Source organism: Carcharodon carcharias, chromosome 1, assembly GCF_017639515.1.
Source record: "Carcharodon carcharias isolate sCarCar2 chromosome 1, sCarCar2.pri, whole genome shotgun sequence".
Taxonomy (NCBI): domain Eukaryota; kingdom Metazoa; phylum Chordata; class Chondrichthyes; order Lamniformes; family Lamnidae; genus Carcharodon; species Carcharodon carcharias.
Genome location: NC_054467.1, coordinates 37,397,551 through 37,422,524, shown reverse-complemented (window position 1 = coordinate 37,422,524; position 24,974 = coordinate 37,397,551). Strand labels below are relative to the sequence as shown.

Here is a 24,974-nt window from a genome sequence, read left to right as displayed (position 1 = left end):
CATTTAAGGAACCTTCAAAAAGTTCAGGCAGCATTTTTTAAAAATTAAGAAACCTTATAAAGAAATTAAAGAAAGTTGCAAAACACTCTTTATAAGCCTGAAAAATAATATAAATATTGATGTGGTAAACTTGAAGAAGTTTCATTTAGGCTATTCCAGATCCCTTATTGCTTTGCTGCAAACAAGCTCAGTTTTGTTTGCCCACAATGAATTTCCAAATGGACAATAAAGATTGAATTGAATTAAACCAAATTACCTCGAATTATCTCTTCACGTGAACCACTCTTTTCTGCTGCTCGTCAGTAAGATCTGGATTTTCATCAAGTCGAGATGACTCGGGAGTCCTCTAAAAATGGTGGGCAGGTCCCGATTCTGGTATTCCCCATTCCCGGGCTGTCTAATTTTTGGGAATGCCTTTAAAGGGCATGGGCTGGTTCCTGTCAAAAGCCTCTATCCAGCACTCCCACCCTTGCTGGCTCCATTGCGGAGATAGGAATGTCCCACTCCTTCATAATTTTCATGGAGTCAGACCAGGTTTTTAAGAAGCCATTGGTCACGGCCCCTCAAAGGACACTGAACCCTAGTCTGCATGAGGGGACCTTTTAAAAGGTAAGTACAAAAGATCCTCTCACGTTCTCCCATGCCAAGCTATGCCCTTCCATCCACACTATGGCCCATTGTGCCCCCCCCATGTCAAGCTATTCCCTTCCACCCACCCCCCAAGGCCCCTCATGCCCCTATGCCATACTATGGCACTTCCATGCCCATTGGCCCACTATGCACTTTATAGAACTAATGAACCTTATAGTGGCTGTAAGATGTATAAAAAAAGCTTAAAAAAAAACTAATTCATTCATAATTTTATACCATGTTGAAAAAACGTCATCTCACTTCAAGTCAATATAAGTGTCCACCATCCAGACATTTTAAAATTTCAATAACAAGGTCCACACACTCTTGAAACCACTTAACCTGTGTAAACAAACATTGTGAAATTGACAGTAGAGATCACAGAGCCCGTGCTGTCAAAGAAATTTTTGCTAGGGCGCAGGCGTTTTAGTATTCTAATTTTTGTCTGGGCTTTCAGCCAAGCATACATAATGAAACTGGCTGAGAGTCCAGACAAGCATTGCTCTCACAAAACAGCTGCACCCTAGAAAAACATTGTTTGATTGATAGCTCATCTTAACTTCAGAATTTCAGAATTGAATAACATAAAGTAAAGACTTTGAGGGTAATTTTGATGTTATATGGTGAAATAAAATGGGTGACAATGAATCGGTAGCCTGTTTTACATCTCTCCCATATTTAGAAATAAAAATCAGGAGGGGTGTCAAACTTCTGATTTGCTACCACTCATTTTACATTTTTGTGCAAAAAAAAGTTTGCTCATTTCTTCCAGCACTAAATATCTACTGTCAGCACAGCCTTCCCAGGGAGACAGATAATGTTGGCATATTTGATATGCACTTGCAGCTGCTAACATGTTTACAAACAATTCTGCCCCTCTTTGTTTAATATTTTCAAGCACATTTTTTTTCCCTTTGGGAATAGTAGGGAAGTGTTAGAAGGATTTTCAGACTAATTATCAATCACGTCATTAATGCTCCTTCCTTCAGTAATGCGACTTGAACCTGGTGCTTCTGACTTAGGCAAGGGCACTACCTGCTGAACCACAAGACCTCTAATTCTGTACCTGCAGCCTTGGCATTCTCCTGGAACATTATGAGGACACATTACAATATTGAAATCAGGTGCACACAACATCTAAGGTGTACTGTACTCGTCAGAGCATCACACCGTATTGCTTGTCAGCCACCATTTGCATATATCTCATTAATTACTGTTTAGCAAGCATGAAAAATGAACATTTGGTGAATGTGTTGGTGTGTTACACCTGTTTACTCCCAGGAACAAGAAATGTGGGTGAAAGTCTGTTTTGTTAGTGCTGCGATTGTGGAAGTGTATTCTGGTTTCTAGAGTTCTTTTAAGTTGCTAAAGTCCACAGGGAGTGGTTTGGCATGTGCTGAACGACTTTACCCTGATTTTACAGAGTCTGCATAAACCACTTACTCCCAGACATGGGTGTAGACATTCTCCTTCGAATACAACATGACTGAGAGAATGAGCAGAGTGCATGCTGAGCTGCACAATTTACTACAAGAGGGAGGAGGAGAATGGGGAGAAGGGCTCTTAGAAGGGGGCAATATCCACCCAGAGTACTCCTACCTGAGTGTCAGATATCTGTGCTTCACTAAGGATGTCTTCAGTGAAATCTGCCACCTGCTGCAGTCAGAAATACAACCTCAGAGCAGTGTGAGAATGGTTGGAAGGTGACTGTGGCCATGAAATTTTGTCTCTTGGCTGCAGCAGGTGAAATTTGCGCCATCTCCCAGTTCACTGTTGCATAAGGGAGGTCACTGAGGCTCTGTATTCCAAGAGAGCTGAATACATTTCATTATATCTTGCTGTAGAGAAGCAGGCGGAATGAGCATACAATGTTGCAATGATTGCAGGCTTCTCCATGGTACCGGGTGCCAGTGAGGGAATTGAATATAAAAGTAGGGAACTTATGCTTCAGTTGCACAGGACACCGGTGAGACATCTGGAGCACTGTGTACAATATTGGCCTCATTATTTAAGGGAGGATGTAAATGCATTAGAAGCAGATCAGAGAAGGTTTACTAGGCTAATACCAGGATTGGGCGGCTTGTCTTATGAGGAAAGGTTGGACTGCCTAGGCTTGTATCCACCGGAGCTTAGAAGAGTAAGAGGCAACTCGGTTGAAACCTTTAAGATCCTGAGGGGTCCTGACAGGCTGGATGTGGAGAGCATGCTTCCTCTTGTGGGAGAATCTAGAACTAGGGGTCTTTGCTTAAAAATAAAGGAAGGACCATTTAAGACCGAAATGAAGAGAATTCCTTTCTCTCAGAGGGTAATGTGTCTTTGGAATTCCCTTCCTCAAAAGACAGTGGAAAGAGAGACCGGAATTTTCTGGCCCCTTTGCGTCTGAGACCCACCGTGCGTGAGGTGGTGCCCCAGCCAGAAGTCCGTTGACTTACTACGGGACCGGAAGATCGCGGCAGCAGGTGGGTGCGGAAAATCCCATCCAGCTCCTTTAAATATTTTTAATGCAGAGGTAGATAGATTCTTGATAAACAGGGCATGGGGAGGGTGGCGGGGGGGGAGGTGGGGTGCGGTGAAAGGTTATTGGGGTAGGTGGGATGTTGCAATGAGATCAATCATGATTTTTTTTTAATGGAGGAGCAGGTTAGAGGGGCTGAGTGGCCTACTCCTGCCCTAATTTGTACGTTTGTATTTTGATAATCTCAATGGAGCAATGAATAGCATCAGGCAGCCATGAACGAAGTGAAATAAAAGCAGAATACTGCAGATGCTGGAAATCTGAAACAAAAACAGAAAATGCTGTAAAAACTCAGCAGGTCCAGAATCATCTGTGGAGAGGGAAACAGAGTTAACGTTTTAAGTCCTTATGGCCTTTCTTCAGAAGGAAGTGAAAATGGCTCCAAAATTGGAGGGGAGAAGCAGGCATGGAAATGGGGAAGACAGTAACGGCAAGATTTTTCAGTTGGCATGCGGGGGGAGGGCCCGACACGCAGACGCGTAAGATGACATGCGATGACGTTGGCCGTGTGTCCCAACATCATCGTGCAGTCCCACAGTATTTTGTTCGGCGGGTGTGTGCCAGAGTCAGCTCTGCGCCTGTCGATATGTAACCGGTCTATTAAGGCCATTAAGGGAGTAACTGATGTTATTGTTAACACTGCCCATCCAACCTTAAGATTGGCGGGCAGGTGAAAAGGCCAAGCGGCCTTCCCGCTTTTTAGGAAATCTCATCCACGAGTAGGATGAGGTTTCCTCAAGCTTTTATTAAATGAATAAAAAATTTATCCTAAATATAAAAACATGTCCCATCTCATGTGACACAGTCACCGATGAGGGGACATGTTCAAATAAATCTTTGAACCATTTATTTAGTTATTTCAATATGGATTCAGTCTCCCTGAGGCAGCTCCGTGTCTCAGGAAGATTGAAGTGCTCTTCTGTGCACATGCGCGATAGAGCGCTGGCCCTGACTCTCCCTCCTCCCCCTGCCCTCACAGGTAGTGCTGAGCGCTACAACCTACATATTACGCTGGGCGGGCCTTAATTGGCCCGCCCGCATAAAATGACAGCGTGGAACTGATCGCGCGCAGCAATCAGCTCCGCGACCGCCCACTCCCACTGAGCCCGCCCACTCCCGCTGAGCCCGCCCACTCCCACTGAGCCCGCCCGTTGCCTGAAAAGTTCAGGCCTAAGTTGTCAAAGTCAGTGTTCATGCCTGAGGGTTGCAGGTTGCCAAAGCATATTTGCTTTGAGGGAACCCTTTTTTTTAGTGAGTGGTACCTTATGTTGTCTTTCTCCAATTAAAATGTGCTTTGATCATTCTTGTCGACATACAAATTGCTGTTATAAATAAATGAAATTCTTCATTCACTAAAACTTAAAAATATTAATAGTTTCCATAGCTGCTATTGTATATTAATAGCATATTTCCAACAGCTGTTTTTATTTTATTTTAAAATACAACATTTTTGTGTCTTATTGCATGAGCTTAGATGGTATAAATTACCAGATACTTAATTTTTTTTTAAATGGCTCTTTTCTCTTTGGGGCTATCATGTAACCACTGGAGTAGGCCTCTGGGAGGTGATTCGGGGCTGAATACATTATATTAGTTGCAGCATTAACTATTACATGTAAATGTTTTGAATCTATGGTAATTACAGACATAAGTAAATCTCCCTAAATATAGGTAATGGCTGTATTTCAACCTGTACCGCTTATGGTTTCTTTGGCACATTGAGGAAGTAGCGATGGCAGCATTGGTTGATATGCAAATTGTGTTTGTGGTCATGACATCAGCTGACTTCTGATATTTAATCTAGGATCCCACCTATTTCTGGCAGGAATGGTGGCTGTCTAAATTGAGCTGTGGGTAATGAAATAAAATCAGTCCCATGATCTCAGGCCAATTGGGGTCATGGTCACTGTCATACTTTTAAGCACTTTTCGGTGGTACAGGTTTCAATTTTTTTAAAATTAATTCATGGGATGTGGGCTTCGCTGGCTGGGCCAGCATTTATTGCTTATCCCTAGCTGCCCTTGAGAAGGTGGTGGTGAGCTGCCTTCTTGAATTGCTGCAATTAATGTATTGTGGGTACACCCACAGTGCTGTTCAGAAGGGAGTTCCAGGATTTTGTCCCAGCAACAGTGAATGAACAGTGATATATTTCCAAGTCAGGATGGAGAGTGACTTGGGGGGGAACTTCCATGGTGGTGTTCCCATCTATCTGTTGCCTTTGTCCTTCTAGATGGTAGTGGTAGTGTGTTTGGCATCTGACAATAGTAGCAGCAAAAGAAGGAAACAGACCCCAGCATTAAGATGAGAACTAAATAGCTCATAAGTTTGAATATTTATAGTGGAATAGTTCCCTGCCACACTCACTAGTTTACCCATCAGTGAAACACCTGTCCCTAGCATGGATGCTTGGTATATATTAGGTATATTTTTAGTACAGAAAATATGTCGGTCAGCTACTGTAAAGCTCAGGGTCACCAGCACAGGAAATCTAACACTGGTAATGTTCTTTAGCAAACATGAAAAAAAGTATTTAAATAGTTTTGTATAAACTTGACTGGAAAGTTTTTATGACAGATTTTCTTTGATTGTTTTCCAGGTTTTGATGGCTGTATCTCTTATGTAACTTACAATGGAGAAACACTGCCTTTTACTGGACAACACAGGGATGTTACAATATTGAAAAGTGATCCTTCTGTTAAGATAGGATGTAGAGGTCCTAATGTGTGTTCAAGCGACCCATGTTCAGGTGGATTAATGTGTGTGAACAACTGGTATGCATACGATTGTGTCCCACCTGGAGAATGTGCTTCCAGCCCTTGTCAGAATGGAGGGAGCTGTGAGCCTCTTCCAAAATCTGGATTTACCTGCACATGTCCTGAACGCTACACTGGTAAAACATGTGAGACTGTAGTGGTGTGTGTCGGTGTTCAGTGTCCCCAAGGAACTATTTGCAAAGCTGGAATGGATAAAGGATATACTTGCAGTCCAAAGCCACAAGCGGAGGAGCTTTCTTTGCCACTCTGGGCTGTCCCTGCGATAGTTGGCAGTTGTGCCACATTCCTTGCTTTAATTGTTCTCGGTCTGATCGTGTGTAACCAGTGCAGAGGCAGAAAGGCAAAAGTACAAAATGACGGGAAGACAAAGAAGAAGAAAGAGAAAAAGAAAAAAGGCAGCGAGAATGAAGGATTTGATGATCCAGATAACCTTCCTCCATATGATGAGGAACTGACCGTGAGAAAGCAACCTGAAGGAGTTCCAAAACCTGATATAATTGAAAGGGAAAATCCCTACTTGATCTTCGATGAGACAGACATCCCACATACAACAGATACATTGCCAAGTGGGCAACCATGTATAGGGCCTGAAACAGAACTTGAGCATTATGACATAGAAAATGCCAGCAGTATTGCTCCTTCAGATGCAGACATTATACAGCACTATAAACATTTCCGAAGTCACACACCTAAATTTTCCATTCAAAGACACAGTCCATTGGGTTTTGCCCGACAGTCTCCTCTCCCACTAGGAGCCAGCAGTTTAAGCTATCAGCCTTCCTATAGCCAAGGATTGAGGACAACCTCACTGAGTCACAGCAGTTGCCAGAATCCTAACCCACTCTCTCGGCAGAGTCCTGCCCCATTCTCAAAGCCAGGAACTTTCTACCGAAATAGTCCAGCAAGAGATTTACACCTTGCAAGGAGGGAAGGAAGCCCTATTGATATACATTCGGATATTTGCCAGCCTGGCATCTTTAATTATGCTTCACGACTTGGAAGGAGAAGCAAAAGCCCCCAGACCATGACAGGTCATAGTCACAGCTCAAGGCCAGGCAGCCGCCTAAAACAGCCAATTGAGCAGATTCCTCTGGAGACCACACCTCCAGTAGGATTGTCCATAGAGGAAGTTGAAAGACTCAATACCCCTCGCCCAAGAAACCCAAGTATCTGTAGTGCAGATCATGGACGATCATCCTCAGAAGATGACTGTAGAAGACCTCTTTCCAGAATGAGAAACCCAGCTGATGGTACGCCTGCCCCTGAATCATCTTCAGACAGTGACTCACATGAATCCTTCACCTGCTCTGAGTTTGAGTATGACAGGGACAAACCTGCAGTGTACACTTCACGAATGCCAAAATTGTCTCAAGTCAATGAATCTGATGCAGATGATGAAGACAATTATGGTGGCAAACTGAAGCCACGGAGATATCATGGTCGTAGGGCTGAAGGAAACTCTGCAGTCCTACAGGCAAGTCATGAAGACTATAAGACACAACCCAAACTTGGACCACATGGAGCTGTGACAGGAGCATTTAACTGGGACAGTCTATTAAATTGGGGTCCTGGTTTTGGGAATTATGTGGATGTTTTCAAAGATCTCGCATCACTCCCAGAAAATGCAACATCAGAGGCAAAAGAGGAAGCATTAAACAATGTTGCACAAAGTGCAGCTACTTCTAATGATGCAGAAGCAGAAGAATATGTATAGATATAATTTATATAGACTGTTAACTTTAATACATTAATAGCTGCAATTCACTGTCAGTGAAAAGCTGTGTAATGGAACCCACTCAAAATCACGTCCTGCTCTCATCAACATTGCCAGATGCTGTAGCCCATAATCTTCTGCTGATGAAGAATTTGGTTCTTAAATGAACATTGTCTTTCAGGGTTTCATTGCGTTTGCAGCACAAGAGGAACTATTGCATAAAAGCACATAAAGATCACAGTGATGTTTGTGTTCTGCAGTTGCGGAATATTTTTCCTGACTTTTCTTTTTCAGAACTAAAAACATATGTGTTTGATCTGTTTGAGCACAGTGTGTTTATTATTCAGCCACTGGCACTACAACAGCACACAAGTTGGCCAGCAATTTAAACAATTGTGCCAATGTTGGGAGAGTGCTTCAGAACTGCCCTGGTGTAGATTTTCCTCTTCCTCCCCCTCACCCTCCACGATAAGTTAGTCTGTTTTATCAATGGGTGCAATTTATTCTGCCATAAGTAAATGTATCAGCACCCAATAGAAGTATGTGAATTGTTCAGTCTAGGAGAAAGATTCATTTTGTAATGTTATCATTAGAAAGTATTGTTCTCACTTGCTTGAAAAGCAGTGCTACCCTTCACTGTTTGATATGGGGCCAATATGAGGGAAAACTTAAAAAAATATCTGGCCTAGTTTGGCATAGAGCTAACCTTCAAAATTCTGATGCAAACTTTCAATTGTTTTCTATGTCCTACTTCCAGGATTCTTACTTTTATACCATTTTAGTAACTTTAAAAAAGACAACTCTGTTTGTTACTGATGATATTTTCTTACAAAGTTTTTAAAAATGGTTCATGTTTCTTACTTTCAGGGAAGGTAAGATTGAGTACTTTCTGCATTTGTTACTTATGTAACATCAGTATTTTTTTCATTTTTGATATAAGTGTAACATACTGTATCCTTTGTACACATAAATGCCAAATATAGAAATAAACTATTTATTTACAAAAAAACTGTTTGTTATTCTTCCATAGTCTTAAAATGATGTCTTGATTTTTAAATGCTTTTCTCATAATATTTGCCTGAGCTAACTAAAATCTGGAGGCTGCGATTTATCATATTGTCCTTTCATTCTGAGCTTCGGTCCTGCAAAAATTGAAACTACTGTTTGTAGCTAAAGGGGGACATTGGAGAGAGGGTGGGTGGATGAGTTGGTACAAGTTAACATGGATGAGGCATAGGGAGTGGTTGAGGGAGTTAGGGGTGTCGGGGGTGAGAAGTTACTTACCTAGCCCCCTTTCGGCTTTGTATCATTCTCATGCTAACCTGCTGTTATTCGGTGCAGAGCATTAAAATTGGGGCCACAGTGACAAGAGCAATTCTTACCCCATCAAAATAAAAGAACATGACCACATTGTGATCTGATGATTCATGGACTTCAGTGCTTCAAGCAGAAGGCCCACTATCACCAGAGCCCCTGGAGTGTGTGCTCAATTTAAATAATAGCAGGAAAATTTTGTGGGTTTAAATGATTTATTCACACCTTCACCCTGATAGTCAAAATGCTAGATCACTCACGCATACACACACATAGGGCAGAATCATCCAGATTTGTAAAACCGGTGGTAGTGGGCAGGAAGAAGGACGTTTTACCTCACAGGTTGCAATGGCGGGTTTTTGCACTGTATCATCCTATTCCCAGCATGTTGTCACAAAACTATCATATTTTTCACAATATTACTGTAGACTTATGGGTATGATTGTGGATGGTTTCTGTCTGTGTGACTGATTTAATTGAATTAAAGTCAGATGGACTGCAAGGTTGAAATTATAAAAAGGGTTAGGTGAAAAAAGGGTATTGGAAATGTTAATGAGCGAGCTAGACTATAAGAATCAGTAGATAAGGTGTGAAAGAAATTTGCATTATGAGTGGAGAGTTGTTTGATTTTCAAAGGGAGGGTGTAATGTTTACAGCAAACAAGATAAATAGGGCAAGGTTATTATGTTTATTTCACCCAGAAGTGCTGACCATAACAATGACATGAAAGATTTTTACATTATGGGAAAAGTAAATTTCCAAAGACATGTGGAACAATGGAATTTTACACATTAAAGAGAGACGAACATACAGAAAGAAGGATGGGAGGTTATGCAGGGGGTGGCCGTGTAAAATCTTGAAAGGTACACCATGTGACACAGACTTGGGAAAAGCTGTAACCACTCTGAAGGAGTGCTGCTCTAGTAACTAAAGTGTTAAAAGCCTTTAGCTTTCCACTGTCGAGTGGCTGCTGTGGTAACCTTGTTGGATTGCTTATTTAAATTTAAAATCCATTTTAGGTTGTTGCCTTAATGGGGGTCTGTAGTTGGGAGTCAGGTTAATTAGGAAATTTGGGACTTGTTATAATATTAAGTAACTGTAATCTTATGTATGTGTTTGAATTCCTTTCTTTTGTTAATAATTTATTTCTTAAAATCACTCAAGGTGTTAGTGGACTCTCTTCTCATAATACTTACAATTTGCAAAAGTGTTGTGATAGTGGGCTAAGTTTCCCTTGTGGATTTGCTGTGCCTGGCACATATCACCTGCCGCATCATAACAAAATTAGGGGCACATCTGGGATTTTTAAAAATTCCTTGATTGGCTTGAAGTTGGTGAATCTTAAGGTTACAAGTATGAGAAGAATATTGAACTCAGGAGTTGGTGTGAGGGATTTTAAAGGGCTGAGACTGCAAATATGGCTTTATCCATTGCTAAGACTTCACTAGGAGGAGAAGATATAACTCTTATTGGTTTACAAAAAAGTAACTAAGGTTAAGTTAACAGAATTAGCAGATAAGTTGCAACTGTAGAGGCACAGAAAGCAGACATAACTGAAGTAATAGCGCAGCATTCAAAATTGGAAGGATAATTGAAGCTAGTGAGTCAGTTGAATAGGCTAAGAATCAGTTGCAATAGAAAAGCTTAAGTTGGAGGTGAAAGAGAAGGAACCGGAAAAAGAGAGCATTTCAAAAGGATATGGAAATGAGAAAACTTGATCTTCAGAGGCAGAAATTAGCAATTGAGGAAAGAGGAAAGGAAAGGGTGACAGAATATCAGCTTAGAAGTCTGGAGATTAAAAAAAGAGACTTCAGATGCTGAGGAAGGTTCTGATGTGGAAATAATTACTTTCAATTTAAAACCCAGTGGGGAGATGTTTAAGTTTGTATAGGCTTTTCCGAAGTTTGAGGAAAGGGATGTAGAGGCATTCTTTATCTCTTTGAGAAGATAGCTAAGCAGATGAAATGGCTACAAGAAATCTAGACATTGCTTTTATGGTCTAGATTGGTAGGTAGAGCTCATGATGTATATGCATCACTATCAGAAGATATATCGATGGATTATGAGGCAATAAAAAATGGTATTTTGAGTGCATTTGAGTTAGTTCCTTAGGTGTACAGGCAGAAATTTAGGAATATAAGAAAACAGCCTGGTCTTATATTGAGTTTGAGAGAGTGAAATAAAGTAATTTTGACTGGTGGATATGTGCATTAAAGGTAGAAACAATATATGCAGCTCTTAGAGAAGTAATTCTTTTGGAAGAATTTAAAGATTCAATTCCTTCGGTAGTTAGAACTCGTGGAGGAACAGAGGGTTAAAACGGCTAGGCAAGCAGCAGAGATAGCTGACGATTATGAGTTAGTTCATAGAGACAAACCCTTTTTTGTCATCCTTTTAAATCAGAGAAAGAAAGTGGGAAGGTGGAAGGAATGTAGTTAGGCAAGGAAGAGAAGGAGTAGTTGGAAATTTCCTGGAAGTTTCTCTATACACCAAAAAGGAAGATGCTGAGGGCAGAAGTGATGCTGCTTTGATGATGTTTTCATTGTAATAAGGTGGGGCACACGAAGTCAATGGATAGAATTTTGCTCTCGTCAGACGGGTCCGGCGGGGTCGGTCAGGAAGCTGGCCGCCGCCCGCATGTGGGTTGCGACCGCAATTTCATTCTTGTGGGCCAATTAAAGCTCGCCCAGGGTGAAATTCGTGCCACAGCGCTCAGTGCTGCCTATGGGGGGAGAGTGGGGGAGGAGGGTGAGCATGCAATTTCCCCAGGCGCATGCAGGAAAAACTCCCTGTGGCACAGAGCTGCCTCAGGGAGATGAAGAGTTTTGAAAATGAACAGTAAAGAATTGTAAAATTTAAAAAAAAAACATGTTGCCTCAGGTGACTGTCACAAGAGCAGAGACATGTTCTTAATGAAATGTTATCATTTTTATTTTATCTTTAATTGCTATTGGAAACCTCTTCCTGCCCGTGGATGACATTTCCTAAAAATTGGAAAGGCTGCTTGGCCTTTTCGCCTGCCCACCAACCGTAAGGTTGGACAGGCAGCAGAAAATTACATTTAATTGGGACTTTAATGGCTTTAATGGGCCTGTTAATTGTCAGCAGGTGCGCTGCCGACACCCGCATGCACCTACCAAATATTGCGTAAGTGCGTGATTATGTTGGACAAGCATTCCAACGTCATCGTGCGTCACTTGACACTCATTCGGGTCGGACACGCGCTCGCCTGATGAGGTAGAAATTCTGGCCGATGTGTTGGAGGCTACAGGGAGAATCGATTGCAATAATTGGAACACAGAAAAGTTCTGGAAATAAGAGTACTGTGGGCTTCGAGGTTCAGAATTGTGTACAGGAAAAGCAGGAAGAATCGGTGATAAGTAAAGAAGTGGGAATGCGTTCACAATTTACCCAAGGGCTGCTGAAGGGCAGATTATAGAAATATTTAAACATGTTGTATATGAAGGGAAAGTCTTTCCATGTGTACAGGGTGGAGCAGGCAACGATGTTGAAATTTTAAGGGATACAGGGGCTAGTCAATCCTTAGTGTTATGGGATAGTGATATTTGTTGTCCAGAGGGAGTTTAAAAGGCAGGGAAAAGATGTTGAGATTCAATTAGCTGGATCTGGTTTTGAAAGATTGAAGAGGGTTTGTGAGTTAGCTAAAGAACATTTAAAGATATCACAAAATGTGATAAAGGCCAAGGCAAATAAGAGAGCCAGAGCTTGTAATTTTGTTGCTGGGGAAAAGTGTTAGTTTTGTTACCAGTATTGGGCAAATGATTGAAGGCAATGTTTAGTAAACCTTACGGGATTGAAAATAAACTAAGTGAAGTAAATTATTTAATAAGTACTCCAGAGAGAAGAAGAAGCAAAGAGTGTGTCATGTAAATATGCTTAAAAGGTACTTTGACAGGGATGATAACCAAAAGGAAGTATTAGTGGTGGTAGATAAGGAGAAAGAGGTAGAAATGAAAGATTCTGAAATTGACTTCTCTAATCATTGAGGAGGTACTTAAGAATTTAAATGTAATATTGAGTTACCTTCCAGATAAGTGCAAAAGTGATTTGGAGAAGTTATTTTCGTCACACAGAGCTATTTGTGGGAATAAACTGGGAGAGATAAAATTTAGCTACACTTGATGCAGATGGGTTATTCAGTTTGAACCCAATAAATTATTGCAAGTTTAGAAAGAAACAATTTATGCTTGTTATGTTATGACGTGGCAGATGATGTGTGCCAGGTGGACCAAATCCACAAGGGAAGCTTGGTTACGCTATCACAACAATTTTGCAATTTGTATTTATTATGAGATGTGTGCACTGAATTCAGAAGTAATTGGTCCACCAAGACCTTGAAAGATTTTTAAAAATTCAATTAAAATATTTATTAACAAAATAGAAAAGATTTCAAGCACATACATAAGACGACAATTACTTACTGCTATGATAACTCCTAAAATCCCTAATTAACCTGACTGCCAGTTACACTCCTTTAAGGCAATGGTCCAAAATAGATTTTAGATTTAAAACTAACTCAGCAAGTTAACACAAAACCCTGTACAGTGGAATTCCAAATGGCTTTTCCCCAACTTCAGTTTTGTTATATAGCAGACTTATGCACAAATGCTGGAGGCTTCATTAAGGCTATTTCACACACTCCTGTTAGATCTTACATAGCCTTGTGACATATAGCCTTTCATTCTCCTTTATAAATGTTTCTTTTTAATATGTAGATTCTATTGTTCCATATATCTTTGAAATTGTACCTTCCTCATAATATAAAAACTTTCATGTTGCCAACATATATAGCCAGTAACCTTTGGGAAAAATAAACACGTTCCTTAGCCTTGCTTATCTGTCTAGTTGTAAACAGACTAAGACCCCTTTGAAATCCAAATCTCTTCATTTACCAAAAAATGCAAATTCCCTTCACACCTAACATGCCAAGCCAGTATCCATGTTTACTCATTAGCATGTCAAGCACCTAATTTCTTTTAATGATTTCAAGCTTGCAGTCCACTTGACTCTGAATGTAATTAAATCACACACAGACAGACTCAACTATACTTATGCCCATAAACCTACTTTACAATAAACCAAAAACAAATTATGACAATTATTATATTTTCGTCACATGCTTCAAAATGTCATCATTGAGTCTAGTTGCAGTAACTGGAGTTTGCCTATTATGATGGTACCAAAACCGAATGGGACACAAAGAGTTTGTGTGGATTATCAAAAAGTAAATGCGATGACAAAAGCGGATTCATAACGTATTCCATGGTTGGAAGATTGCATTGAGAAAGTGGAACAATTGAAGTTTATCGCAAAAGAGGATATTGGCAAGTACCATTATCAGAGAAAGCAAAATAGATATCACCTTTTGTGATGCCAGATGGACTATATCAATTTAAAGTTATGCCATTTGCTATGAAGAATGTACTAGCAACATTTCAAAGATTGACAAACTAAGTAATTGCAGGACTGAGCAATTGTGCTGTTTATATTGATGACTTGCTAGTTTTCAGTCAAACATGGGAGGAGCATTTACAACATCTGAAAGAACTGTTTGATCGACTTCAAGAAGCTAATTTGGTGGTGAACTTGGCTAAGAGTAAATATGCAAAAGCGCAGGTTACATATCTAGGCCATAACGTTGGACATGGTAAGGTGGCACTGAGAGATGTGAAATTAAAAGCCATTGTGAATTTCCCAGTGCCTACAACAAAACGAGAAAACTTGTAGATATGAGTGGGTTTTACCGGAGGTTTGTACCGAATTTTAACAGTGTGGTTGCTCTATTGACTGAACTATTAAAGAAGAACAAGAAATTTCAATGGACACAGGAGTGTCAAAATGCATATGACACCACTTTGGGCAGTACCTAATTATGCCAAACACTTTAAGTTGGTGATTAATTCAAGTGATGTTGGTGCTACATTATTACAAGAAGATGAAACTGGAATTGAGAAACTGATGGGATATTTTCGATGAAAGCAGAATGTACATCAGAGAAGATATTCAACATTGAAAAGGAGATTCCTGGTCTGGTGTTAGCATTTATGTTGCGAGCAATACATCAGAAACAATTGTTTATATAGACCACAATACTTTAAAATTTCTAGACAGATTTCGGGACCAAATGCAAGACTGCTCAGATTGTGTTTATTACTGTACCCATTTAATTTATGGACTATACATGTGGCTTGACAAGAAAATCTAATTGCAGATGCATTGTTGAGCATTTAAAGCTCAAATGAAATTGGACATTTAAAACCTGGACCCTGGACTGAAATGACCTCTGTTAATACAAAGGATTTGGATATATTGTTATGTTAATGCATGCACCTGATAATGTTATAGTGTGTGGATAAGAGTAAGCAGTGTAAGATGGGTTGAGAAAATGAAGCCATCCTTTAAAATTATGACGGTTCCTTTTTCCGTAAGGATGGAAGTGTCATGAAACTATCATATTTTTCACACTATTACTGTAGGCTAATGGGTGAGTGTGGATATTCCTGTTTGTGTGATTGATTTAATTTCTTTAGAATAATGAATACTGGTCCAAACCTTAATTAAGACATTGCAAGTGGCTGTGAGCAACTCCACCAGCGACTATACCATGGCTAACTTTCTCAACTTTCCCAGTTGGCTAATTACTCTGCTGTCCACTAAAACACACATTAATTTGCAGTCTGTGCCCAAGAAGTGAAAGATTCTGGAGCACTTGGTGGCATTTTCATGCTTTTGCATTGCTTGCGTAGGCAGGAATTCTTCAGAGGCCCAACTCCAAACATGCCAATTGAGCTGCAGCTGAATGGTCTCAGCTGCGGAAGAATGCTCACTTTTGACAAGCTTTTCCAAGTCCATGGCATTTTCCTCAACCCCCCCTCCACCCATCCCCCAGGCACACACTTGACTCACCCTTCACTCTGTCTGTGATGCCTTGACCCCATCTCCCAGTGAAAGCCAGCCGGGGAAAAATGACTTGCCTGTGCCCCGCGCAAAATGCATGGTGCATCTTCTTCGATGTCCTATGGGCGATGCTCATGAGCGCTGCTCAATGTTGTGTCCTCTCACCTCAGAATTGCCCTCCAAGTTCAGGTCACCAGGTGCATGCCTTTTAAAGGCAGTCATGACGCACGCCATTCTGAAAGCATGCACAATGTGGGTGATAAATTTGATATGGGGGGATGATTCCGACTAACAGGGCTTATAGTTAGATGCAAATGTATTAAAATGTCATTCCTGGCTTGTGGCGGCAGGAAACATGGGCCGCCATTGACGAGTGAAATGAACGATGTGAAACTAGTTTTATGATGATGTAAAGCTGGTTTTTGGCATTCTCACCATAGTGTCCTTCCCCCACCACCCACCTGCCATGATGCTTGACTCCAACGGGGCTGGAAAATTCCGGCCATAGGAAAGATACAGTTTTAAAGAATAGTGCACTTTTACAAGTTCTAAACAAGACAATGGTTCATCATTGATGTGTTTGGCTTGTCATAGGAAAAACAATCATTGCAGGCCCAGTAACCATCACATTTTCACTCAAAAGGGTAGTTTAGATGGTCTCAATAACTGTATCATATATCAGGATTATTGCAGTCTTCCCACAAAGAGATGAATGTTTGGCAGGTTGCAAAATTAGTCACTTGTAGTTTCTTCTTACTAGGAAACAAGATCCTTTACAGGTGGGCTTGGAATAGGAATCAGGCTGGGAGACATTTTAGATGTAACAGTCTCCAGACTTAAAAAGGTGCGGGTCTACTGCCTTTTCTGCTGCTGATGTTTTATAGCTTTTGGTCAGTGCAATCTGATTGAATTTCTCTCTGGATCTTGTGGAACGTACAATTCATTATCTGATGACAATTTCAATCACATGATCGACTTCTATTGTCCACCCAGAATGACCTGGGATTGTGAAACCAACTACAAAATGGGATAATGGGTGAGTTCTTCACAATTACTCAGGATGAATTGGTTTCTGCCCAGCCCTCATTGTTAAAGTTCAAACTCAGAGGCATGAGGCTGGATTTTCATGGAGTCAGAAAGATTTCATTGGAGGGTGAAAGTGGCAGCCGGCGCCCAATTCTGGGATTCTCAACCCCATTTGCAGGTTTATGATTTTCAGGAGTGCCTTTTTAGGGTGCAGGCTGGCTTGTATGCACCCTGCACTCCCAACTTGACCGACTGCATTGCAGAGATAGAAATGTTCTAGTCCTCCACAATAATCATAGAGTTGGCAAGCTTTTCAAAGAATTATGAACCAGCCTCGTGCCTCTGAGTTTGAACCTTAACAATGAGGGCTGGGCAGAAACCAATTCATCCTGAGTAATTGTGAAGAACTCACCCATTATCCTATTGTGGAGGACTAGAACCTCAAAGGTGATGTGAACCATAGTCTGCATGAGGGAACATTTTGAAAAGTAAGTAAGTAGGGCTCAGGTGTTTCAGTACACTCATGGATTTCTGAGCTATCAACCAAGAATACATAATGAGGCTTGGCTGAGAGCCCAGAAAACCATTAGAGCTCCAGAGAAAACATTGCTTGATTGACAGCTCCAGCTCTCTGATCTCTTCTGCCAATTGTACAATGTTTATTTGTACATTATAAAGAGGTTTCAAGTATTTGCAGTTTCCACTATTGATACTTTAAAGGGCCTGAACGATTAGTGCTTTTATTGGCTTGTGGTAAAATAATCTTTTTTCAAGTGGAAAGTTATCAATAATTGACTGCTTTTTAAAAAGCTGTTTTTACACATCATATTGTCATTACAGGGTTATTGGCTCTGTACACTGTATGGCGGGTGAATGAGCATAGAAATGCCATAGCCTGGCATGGGGCTGCATGATGGACCCTAGAGAGTGGATGGGGGCATGAGGTGGCATGGATGGGGCAAGGGGAGTGTGTTGGGGGGTGAAGGGTTGTGAGGGGAAAGCTAGGGGGCCTTACATTTTTCATTATAACTGGGACAAAGTCTTGTAGCACTGAGACGGATTTTTAAACCCAGCCCACCTTAGCACCCAGCAAACCCTGTGGCTGCATCTGAACTTTTTCTTGGGTTGGCTGACCCAACTTCAGCCCACACTCGCCACGGCAGAATAAAAATCCCCTCTATCTTGGCACTTTCGCCCAAGGTGGGTCGGCCAAGCCAGGAAATTTCTTGACTCCTGCTACCCATCCTGTAGATGTAAACCCAGCCCATGGAGTCTAGACGTGTGTTTTTGGTAAATTCACGAACAATAGCATTTGTGAATTCCACAGATGGCAATCACCTTGGCATGCCCATTCAAGGAGCAGCACTCCATCCATAGGCATTCAAGTAGGAACTTTCCGGATATTTGTGGAAGTGTTGGCAGAAATTGCAGAAGTCACCTGAACCTTGGCAGCCATCTTAACAGTCTTGTTAGCGTCCATTTTTATAAATGAATGACAGTTCCAGAAAAGTATATACTGAGTGCAGTCCACATTTAAAATTATGAATAGGACATATCTTCACTGTGTATGACAGAAGGAAGAAATCTTTTCAAATCCACTTACAAAGTGGCTGAACCAAAGACAGAAAATTTCTTACCTCAATGAAAATTCTGATAGCAGATTGTGCATAAAGCCAATATATCTGATTAAGGTTTGAGTTAATTTTCTAATCTTGTCAAAATCAATAACAGAATACAGAAAAGGAAGTACTGCTGATTCAACCAGTTACAAGGTATATAAGAGTAAAATTGGAATAGGAAGATCCTTTTTCACAACAGAGAGATTATTACTACTACAATGCTTCAATACTCTAAAAGGGTTTTTTTAATAAGAGTACAATAATATAACATCAATTACCTGAGACTAGGATTAATGTTTCATGTCAAATCTCAGATAATGCATGCATAGTGGTGACATTAGGCAGGGTGTGGCTTTTGGTTGACAGCGACAACAACAATTAATATTTATATAGCACCTTTAAATAATAAAATATGACACTGAACCATATAAGGAGATAGTAGGTCAGAAGACCAAAAGCTTGGTTAAAGAGTTAAGTTTTAAGGAATGCCTTGAGGGAGGAAGGCAGCATAGAAAAGTGTAGAGATGTATTCCAGAACATGGCCACTAATAGTGGAGCAATTAAAATCAGGGATGCTCAAGAATTAGAGGAGCTCAGATATCTTGGAGGGTTGTGGGGCTGGGGGAGGTTACTGAGACAGGGAGGGGTGAGCCCTTGGATGGATTTGAAAACAAGGATGAGGATTATAAAATCAAGACTTTTCTTGATTGAGTGCCAATATCACTCAGTGAGCATAGGGGCGATAGGTGATCAGGAATTGGTGCAAGTTCAGACACAGGCAGCTGAGTTTTGGATGACCTCAAGCTCATGGAGGGTAGTATGTGAAGGATCAGCCAGGAGTGTGTTGGTTAAGTTAAGTCTAGAGGTAATGTAGAGTGATAGGTTACTGCTGGGACTTATTCTGCAATTGATGCTGATGCCAACCATGCTGTATTCTGGCTGAATTTACTGGTAGTAAATACGCAATAATGTTAGAACAAATGCATGTATGGAAATAGAAAAGGTTGTTCTTCTTAATTCTACGAATATCCTTGTACCATATCCAATTTGATTTGCTTCTGGTGAAATTACGCACTAAGAATGCAAATATTATGGCTTTCCAAATATTTGGTGTCTTTATATTCTGAATCTTATAAAATGCCAAGACCTGCTCTACTACACTAGTTTATTTTACCCCTTTAATGGCTCTTTGCTCCTCACATTGAGTCTCTCACCATCAAAGCAGACAAGAGCATTAACGTACAAGGGGTTGAGCCACAAATGGGGAGCTTAAACTCAGTAGAGAGTGTGTTCCCCAGATGGGCTGTGGTTGTAAAGTACACCCTTTGGCACTGACCCATATGATACTTTGTCTGCATTAAATCAAACATAAGTACTCCCTTAGTTAGATCAGTATGTCAGCACCTACTTATGTCATACATTTTAAAAACTGCACAAAATGCAATATTGCATTCACAATTGTTGATATTCACAGTAACTATGCAAAATGCTTGTTTTCTGAGAATAATACCTCAATTTGACAAATTTGCAACACGTACATGATTCAAAATGAGAGAATTAATTTCAGTTTATCTAAGAAATCCAGCCAATCCCAATCTGACGTTATTAAACACATATTAGCACAGTTGGAACTCTACATAGGTGAGGCAATTTTCATGGAATTTCTGATAGTTCATTTAATTCCTAAACAGACCAAGCATTGGAGTCCACTCAGAAAGGACCCTTATGTAGTATGTCAATACAGGACTGGACAATTGTACTTCAGGTCCACACCATATAAGAGGCAGTACAAGTGGAGGTCAACAATTCATCAATGTAAGTGTGACAAGTCAGGATGGCATGCCACCACTCCCATTGAGTAAGATTATTCAGCTTTAGGAAATTAACTAAACAGATTTTCATAAGTGAATTGCCCCACTGACTGAGGATTATGTATAGATGACTGCCCTATGGCTGGCAGAAGTGGACTGTGCCCCAGATTTGATTGGGAGAGCTCTGCTTTTTGGTCGTTTCCATTGACTTTGCCACCTCCTGTTGTCTCTGTACCCCTTGCCCCCAATTACTGACATGACTACTTTGTTGTATCCCTCATGACCCACATTCACCAAGCACTTACCTCCCCACCTCTGTATCTACCTCAGAAGAAAACATTTTCCCAAGCCACTTACAACTGCAGTCTCAAACTCCAGTAACCTTTGATATACCATCTGTCATGATACCTCTGGAACTGTTGATTTGTTCAACTACTCTCTCATCTCTACCTTCAATGCACTCTTCATTATTGCCCATCTCTGTTGTTCCCACCTCTGTTGCTCTATATTTACTCACTCAAGTTCAAAAAATATAGACTTGCATGCACCTGATGCACAACTGGGCTTAGCCATTCTTCGTCAGATAAGGGTTAATCAACCACATTAAGCTTTACTGAGTCTTACTCTCCTCTGCCAAAACTATCCAGGGCTCTGAATCATCCTGGAGATCTGAAGTAGCAATTGCTTTTTAAAAGTCTCTCTCCTCTGCTCTTTCCTCATCTCTGACACAAAGTGTGAGCTGCTCATGGACTATCCTTTCAGCACCCCACTTCCTTGGAAGTCAATTCCGCCTCCCCCCCTCCCCACGCCCAACCTTTATTTCTATCCAAACTGCCCCAACTCCTATTTTGTTTCCCATGCCATCCAAAAGTACTTCTCGTGTATTAGCTCTGTCTTGTGCTCCCTTAATCCCATTTCTACTAAACTCCTGACCAACCAACTTGCCTTCCTTCCCCACATGCCAGCTGATATTATAAAATGATGCACCTTTCTAAAACACTGGTTCCCAGCCTCACCTGGGGTATTGTGTCCAATTCTGGGCACTGAAGTTTAGGAAGGACGTGAAGGCATTGGAGAGGGTGCAGAAAAGATTTACAAGAATGACTTCAGGGTGGGACACTTCAGTTATGTGGACAGATTGAGGCTAAACCTGGGCTGTTTTCCTTAGAGAAGAGAAGGTTGAGAGGAGGTTTGATAAAGGTATTCAAAATCTTGAGGGACCTGGGCAGAGTAGATATGGAGAAACTGTTCCCATTGGGGTAAGGGTCAGGAACTGAAGAACACTGGTTTAAAGTGATTGGCATAAGAAGCAATTGTGACATGAGGAACACAGCAAGTGGCTAGCATCTGGAATGCACTGTCTGAGAGTGTGGCAGAGGCAGATTCAATCAGGGCTTTCAAAAGGGAATTGGATAATTACCTGAAGAGAAAAAAATTGCAGGGTGACAGGGAAAAGGCAGGGGAGTGAGACTAGCTGTGTAGCTCTTGCAAAGGACACAATGAGTTGAATGGCCTCTGTCTGTGCTAGACTAACCATTCCATGATTCTATTGCAAATATTTGCATTCCTTCAGGCATAGTTTCCATCATTTTTCCTTATAAAACAGAGGGCGGAATCATGCCAGTAGGCGGGAAAAACGATCTTTTACTTGCCAGCCACAATGGTGGGTTTTCACGCCATGTTATCCAATCCAATTCCCGTCATGCTCCACCTCGTAAATAATGCACTCCCGGAAAACACGCTGGATCACTGGCGGGGCAGCCTCTGATTCGTACCCCCCACCATCACCTTAGACCTTCAATAATCTGGGCGCCATATTTAAAGGGTGCCCTTGCACAGAGCTAGCATTCTCTAAGGCATCGGAAGCTGCTGCAAAGTCATGGCTGCCAAAGGGATGAAACATGCTGCTCCTAAATTTAGCGATGCCTCTATCGGGCGCCTACTGGATGCAGTAGAGGTCCGCCATGAAGTCCTCTACGCCTGCTCTTGGCAAAGACCAGCAAGCAAGGTGACAAATCCAGCGTGGGAGGTGGTGGCAGTGTTGGTGAGTGCCAATGCTCTGCAAAAGAGGACAGCCACCAGTGCTGAAAGAGGCTGAATGATCTCCTCCGTTCCGCCAGGGTAAGTCACTCTTCTCATCACGCTCAACTCTCACACGCACAAACCCATCACACATCCACAAGGATCTCACTCACTGCCAGTTCAAGAGGCAGTACCATTCATTCTCTCACAAACACCTTCATCTGCCCTGTGGACAGTGTCCTCATCCCGTCTGTGGCACCACTCACTGGCCACACATGCCACGCATCCTTCTGGTGAAGAGTCTTACGGACTCGAAACGTTAACTGTGTTCCTCTCCGCAGATGCTGTCAGCCCTGCTGAGTTTTTCCAGCTATTTTTGTTTTTGTTTTGGATTTCCAGCATCCACAGTTTTCTGCTTTTATCCTTCTCATCTGGCCTGGCAGGTGTCTGCTTACCCTCTCTCCATCTGTATTCATGCAGGACTAGCTGGCACAGAAGAAAGGGTAGAGAATGCCTGACATCAAGGTCCTCATAGACTTTTAAAATAGAGTCACCCAGCTGGACGGCGAGGATCTGGACCATTCCTCTGCTGACGAAGATGCCGGCGGTGCTCAACCAAGTGAGGATCCAACAGTGTAACATCCATCAGACAACTATGTTATGAACCAGTTCCCCCATTCCACAGTCCCCTGCCATGCATTAATTATCTCTCCTTTCTTTCACAGGCACATTTGGGAAGCAGCCAAGGGGGTCCACAAGCCAGGTCCATGACTCAATCCCAAAGACACCTCAGAAGAAGAATCTGATGATACCCCAAATGAAGACCCATCACAGTGCTCACCCACACCCTCCTTTAATGCAGAGACACACATCTCGGTGGGACCTAGTTCTAGAGTAGCCTCAGGGTCACAATCTGGTGAGCACATCACACTGTCTGATCTACAGCAGGCAGCGGCAAGGATTTCCCAGGTTTCCAGCACTCGGACGACTGCTGGAGGCCAGAAATCTGCTGAGTCCGAATCAGATGAGGAGCTTCTGGTCTTAGTCATACCTCAGTTGCTGGAGCTGCAAAGGCAAGCTCTGGAACATCAGGAAGGGATATCCGCTGTATTCCTCAGATTGCAAGGCATGATGGAGGAGTCCGTCCGCCTTCAAGCTGAGGTAATAGTGCCAATGCACCGAGGCCAACACTGGTAGGATGGCGGCCACCATGGAGACCTTGGTCCAGGACATCGGTCCTGCACTGCTGCACGAGCTCAACTCGGTCGTTGGCGCCATAGTTACCCTCTAACAGTGTCAATGTGAGAGGGGTGTGGGGCAGTTCGATCTCACTCCAGCTTCCTCTTCTCCTCAAGGAGTCAGCCAGGTGCTCTTGTGCACCCATATGGAGGAGGATCAACAGGTGCACACCCTGGGACCATCCACCCAGGTGATTCTGAGAGTGTCTGGCCCATCCAAATCCCAACTTCCTGTGACCCCAGCTGCTCCAGATCTACAGGACAAGGAAGGTGCCACTGCCACACAGCAGGACTCCGAGAACAGGCTGGGGCCCTCCAGGTCTTGGCCCTGCAGAGGATGCCCATCAAGGTCATCACAGACAGGGCATAGCAGTAAGCAGGCTGCCTCCACCTCCACTGTAGATGTCAGGGTTAGGACAGTTAAGAAGATGTAATTGCACAGCCTGGGTGTTAATCACTTGTACTTAATGTTCACTATTGTAAATAAACTTCCAAGATTGTCTCCTTGCCTATGGCTCCTTGTTAAGATGAGTAGTGTTCGTGTCACTCAGATGTGAAACCTTGGTTCCTGCTCAGGATAAAGGCAGGTCTCTCAGTCCAGAGCCCCTTCCCTGTGCAATGAGTAACCTTCAGACCAAAGTGATGGTCCAGCCTCACACACCCTGGACACATTAAAGATGTCTGCACCTCGATGGTGCTTCTCATTGATACCAGAATGTCGTGGGCAGGTGTCACGGTGTTCCGTCATTCTCTCTGTGTGTTCTCAGCACCTTTAAGGTGGGACTGACCCCCATCTCTTCAGCATCTGTGACCGGTGATGCTGTGCTCCTGAAGGGCTCAGGTGCTAAAGGCTGACAAAAGATCAGATGCCTTTAAAGTTCATGGCTGCATCTCTATGATATGACCCTGATCACCGGGCACAAGCGAACTGCCCTCAGCCAGATAGGAGTCAGACATTCACAGAGGCTATGTGAAGATCTATGGAGTGTCCTCACTGCATGTCATCATCATCCTCCTGGAATTTAGCAACTATTAAGGCCTCTGCTGCATCTCCATGACATGAGCCTGAGCACTGAGGGTATGTACACTGCTGTCAGGAGTCAAACATCCATAGATTGCAAGGTGAGAATGTCAGGACCGTCCTCACTGCATCTCGTCACAAACCTCCGCAAACCGAGCGCGCTTGCCTTGACCGGCCAGTGAGGTGGCCTCATCGCCAGCATCCTTGCCTTCAGGGACCTCACTGTCATCATCATCCCCTTCAACGCCTTCCTCTTCAAAGGAGATGTGCAGTTCCTCCACATCCTCCTCAACCAGGTCCTCCCCCGTTGCAGCGCTAGGTTGTCAAGCATGCAGCAAGCGTTGGTGATGGGCTGTATCGTCTCCTCTGGGG

The 24,974-nt window shown here is 42.3% G+C and overlaps 1 protein-coding gene across 1 annotated transcript in view; it reads left to right on the top strand.

Moving 5' to 3' along the window:
• The window catches only part of LOC121292460 (protocadherin Fat 4), a 410,751-nt gene extending 402,109 nt beyond the window's left edge, over positions 1-8,642 (top strand). The window contains exon 18 of the mRNA XM_041214468.1: positions 5,742-8,642. Within this exon, the coding sequence (XP_041070402.1) occupies positions 5,742-7,633 (1,892 nt within the window). The 3' untranslated portion in view covers positions 7,634-8,642. The remainder of the gene's footprint in view (positions 1-5,741) is intronic.
• The last annotated feature ends 16,332 nt before the right edge of the window (positions 8,643-24,974 follow it).